General features: G+C 46.4%; 1 protein-coding gene and 1 pseudogene across 1 annotated transcript; both read left to right on the plus strand.

Annotated features, from left to right (window-relative positions):
• The first annotated feature begins 1069 nt into the window (after window positions 1–1069).
• Window positions 1070–3855, plus strand: OTUD6A (OTU deubiquitinase 6A). The gene has a single exon (XM_002831759.4). It carries the CDS (start codon window positions 1178–1180, stop codon window positions 2042–2044), a length of 867 nt encoding a protein of 288 aa, XP_002831805.2. The 5' UTR covers window positions 1070–1177; the 3' UTR covers window positions 2045–3855.
• Window positions 3856–3864: 9 nt separating this feature from the next.
• On the plus strand, window positions 3865–3940 carry LOC112131235 (small nucleolar RNA U3; annotated as a pseudogene).
• The last annotated feature ends 551 nt before the right edge of the window (window positions 3941–4491 follow it).

Genomic DNA, 4491 nt, shown 5'->3' on the forward strand with positions numbered 1-4491 from the left:
ACCTGAGCCTGAGCCCAGGAGTTTGAGGCTGCAATGAGCCATGATCACGCCACTACATTCCACCCTCGGTGACAGAGCTAGATCCCATCCCCCGCAAAAAAAGAGAGAGGAAATAGGCAAATGACATAAACATTTTACTGAAAAGGATATGGCATAGATGGCAAATGAGCACATGAAAAAAGGAACATCATTAGCCATTAGGGAACTACAAATTAAAACCACAATGGGATACCACTTCACACTTATCAAAATGACTAAAATAAAAACTTGTGGCTGGGCACAGTGGCTCATGCCTGTAATCCCAGCACTTTGGGAGGCCGAGGCGAGTAAATCACCTAAGGTCAGGAGTTCAAGACCAGCCTGGCCAACGTGGCGAAACCTCGTCTCTACTAAAAATACAAAAATTAGCTGGGCGTGGTGGCAGGCGCGGTGGCAGGCGCCTACTGTAGTCCCGGCTACCCGGGAGGCTGAGACAGGAGAATCGCTTGGACCTGGGAGGCAGAGGTTGCAGTGAGCTGAGATTGCACCATTGCACTCCAGCCTGGGCAACAGAGCAAGACTCCGTTCCCTGCCCCCCCCAAAAAGAGTAAACTGAAAGGACTGTGTTTGCAGGAATGTAAGGAAATGTCCTTGTTCTGATGCACAAGTTAATGGTTCCCTGGTGAAGGGACCTGAAAGACTGGAGAAAAACGCACTGCTTCCTCAACAGTAGGGGCAATGCCAAGTCCAGGGTTAGAGCACATTCAGCGGTGTAGTGTCTGTCATGTGGCTGTCAGGCATGGCTACTGCCTGCATTGTGTGCAGACTTGGAAATGAAGTCGGCTCTCAATCAGCGAAAGACTCTACAAGCCCAACAGCCACACACATTGCAGGACGGCCATATTTGAATCCCGCCAAAAACCTTTGCTGTGGGGTCCAATGGGCTCATAATTCCAGTCTCCCAACAGCCAATCCTAGCACTGGGCATGCTTGCGGGGGGTGGCCATGGAGACACAGTGACCAATGGCAGAGAAGAATGCGAATGGGGGAGGGGAAGCGGCGGCTGAGGTGAGCCTAGAGCCGCGGTTAGAGCTGGCTGAGGTGAAAGAGAGCGACCGTTAGGGCAGGCTGAGGACTTCTGGTCTGTTCGGTACTTGAACTGCCAGCAAATTTCAACTCCCGCTTGCCATTCAACATCATGGATGATCCGAAGAGTGAACAGCAGCGCATACTGCGCCGCCACCAACGCGAGAGGCAGGAGCTGCAGGCCCACATCCAGAGCTTAAAAAACTCGGTCCCCAAGACCGACAAGACGAAAAGAAAGCAGTTGCTCCAAGACGTGGCCCGCATGGAGGCCAAGATGGCTCAGAAGCACCGGCAGGAGCTGGAGAAGTTCCAGGACGACAGTAGCATTGAATCTGTCGTCGAAGACCTGGCCAAGATGAATCTGGAAAACCGGCCTCCGCGCTCCTCCAAAGCCCACAGAAAGCGAGAAAGAATGGAGTCCAAGGAGAGGGAACGCCAGGAGAGCATCTTCCAGGCCGAGATGACGGAGCGCCTGGCCAGCTTCAAGCACGAGGAGGAGGAGAAGCTCACTGCCATCCTGGGAGCCAGGGGTCTGGAGATGAAAGCGATCCCGGCCGACGGCCACTGCATGTACCGCGCCATCCAAGACCAGCTGGTGTTCAGCGTGTCTGTGGAGATGCTGCGCTGCCGCACCGCCAGCTACATGAAGAAGCACGTCGACGAGTTCCTGCCCTTCTTCAGCAACTCCGAGACCGGCGACTCCTTCGGCTACGACGACTTCATGATCTACTGCGACAACATCGTGCGCACCGCAGCATGGGGAGGCCAGCTGGAGCTGAGGGCCCTGTCGCACGTCCTGAAGACCCCCATCGAGGTGATCCAGGCCGACTCGCCCACCTTGGTCATCGGGGAGGAGTATGTCAAGAAGCCGATCATCCTGGTCTACCTGCGCTACGCCTACAGCCTCGGCGAGCACTACAACTCCGTGACACCGCTCGAGGCCGGCGCCGCCGGGGGCGTGCTCCCACGTCTCCTGTAGGCCCCAAGGCGCCGAGCAGCCCTGGGGAACTGTCGCCGTCGCCGCATCTCCTCAGTAGGCTCAGTTTATTTTCCCCTTTTGCTTTTCTCTGTTTTTTTTTTTTTTTCCTTCCTTTTAATCAAAACTACCCCCCCCCGCCCCCACTTTCCTAACCTTGCTGCTTTCACAGGGTGGGAAAAGAAATTCGAGGGAAATTCCCTGGAAATATGAGGGAAATCTCTGCATTGCACCACCAGAGGGGCATAAATTTGATAAGTTCTAACCTCTTCTTGCCCTTAAGGGTCTTTTACCTCCCTCACCAACTTAGATTTGGTCATGTTGCGTATAACTTAATGACAAAAATAGAAATATTGGCCGGGCGCGGTGGCTCACGCCTGTAATCCCAGCACTTTGGGAGGCCGAGGCGGGCGGATCACGAGGTTAGGAGTTAGAGACCAGCCTGGCCAACATGGTGAAACCCCGTCTCTACAAAAAATACAAAAATTAGCCGGGCGTGGTGGCGGGCGCCTGTAGTCCCAGCTACTCGGGAGGCTGAGGCAGGAGAATCGCTTGCCGGGAAGCGGAGGTTGCAGTGAGCCGAGATCGTGCCTTTGCACTCCAGCGTGGAAGACAGTGAGACTCTGTCTCAAAAAAATGAAAGATTAGCCGGGCGTGGTGGCGGGCGCCTGTAATCCCAGCTACTTGGGGGGCTGAGGCAGGAGAATCAATTGAACCCGGGAGGCGGAGGCTGCTGTGGGCGGGATCGCACTACTGCACTCCAGCATAGAAGACAGCGAGACTCCGTCTCAAAAAAAAAAAAAAGAAAAAGAGAAAAAGGAAATGTTAAGTTTCATGTGTTCTGGGAAAAATAAATCTAGTAGACTAGCTCGAGGAGTCTTCAGGTTTTCCTATGAATATCTTGGATTACTTAGACAAAATTGGAGTTTATGTGATCAAAATGCCTTGTGAAGGCCTTTTGCTGAGTTTTGGGGGGAAAGATTGTCATGGTTTGCTTTTTACTTAAGCTAGGCTACTCAGATGTCTCAAGTTATGAACAAGAGATCCGCTAGTACTTTGTTTTGTTTTTTTCCATCAAAAATTGTGTGGTTCCTAATTTTAGTTGCTCCCATGTTTGCTAATTCTAAATAACAGCATTTGTTAAACATGTAAGGTAAACCTGTTAAATAGAGAAAGTAAATTTAGATAAACTGATAGGCTAGATAAGGTTTATTCTAAGACGTGAAAGATCTGAACTTAATTTCCTTTACTAAAGATAGGAAGAGATATGACTTTATTCGAATAGTTGATACATTTCATTATCCTTACAACTGGTATAAAGAAAAAAGAGACACATCGATAGGTAATTTACTTACTCTAAGGGGTGAAGATCTGAATCGAGTAAGTTTCCTTTATTCTTAGAGATATAAAAGGCTATGACTTTATTCAAGTACTTGATTGACCTTGCTATATCATCTGGTATGAAGTGTGAAAGATATGAATGTAACAACTTTCCTTATTTCTTAGAGATAGAGAAATATCTAAAAAGATTCTTTAAAATATTAAAGTTTTGTTCTACTTTGTTACATCAAAAGTGAACAATATACTTTTGTTATTTGAGACTTGTTAATATCCTTGAATTTTCCAAAAGAATATAAAGTGAAATGATTTACAGTCAACAACTTATGAAAATTTTAATCTTTACTTTCTGTAATTCAGTGAGATTAATTTTGGAAATTCTTTCTACATTCCAAATGCTCTAAGATAAAATATATATGTTTTTAAAAGTTTTTAAACATGTAGTTTGTTCAAAAATAAAAACCATTTAAAAAATACCTGCTTCTAAGACTATACTTTCAGGGATCATTTCTATAGTTTGTTACTAGAGAAGTTTCTCTGAACGTGTAGAGCACTGTTATACAAAAATCAATTCAAGATGGATTAAAGACTTAAATGTTAGACCTAAAACCATAAAAACCCTAGAAGAAAACCTAGGCATTACCATTCAGGACATAGGCATGGGCAAGGACTTCATGTCTAAAACACCAAAAGCAATGGCAACAAAAGCCAAACTTGACAAATGGGATCTAATTAAACTAAAGAGCTTCTGCACAGCAAAAGAAACTACCATCAGAGTGAACAGGCAACCTACAAAATGGGAGAAAATTTTCGCAACCTACTCATCTGACAAAGGGCTAATATCCAGAATCTACAATGAACTCAAACAAATTTACAAGAAAAAACAAACAACCCCATCAAAAAGTGGGCGAAGGACATGAACAGACACTTCTCAAAATAAGACATTTATGCAGCCAAAAAACACATGAAAAAATGCTCACCATCACTGGCCATCAGAGAAATGCAAATCAAAACCACAATGAGATACCATCTCACACCAGTTAGAATGGCAATCATTAAAAAGTCAGGAAACAACAGGTGCTGGAGAGGATGTGGAGAAATAGGAACACTTT

The sequence above is a fragment of the Pongo abelii genome, chromosome X, assembly GCF_028885655.2.
Source record: "Pongo abelii isolate AG06213 chromosome X, NHGRI_mPonAbe1-v2.0_pri, whole genome shotgun sequence".
Classification (NCBI taxonomy): domain Eukaryota; kingdom Metazoa; phylum Chordata; class Mammalia; order Primates; family Hominidae; genus Pongo; species Pongo abelii.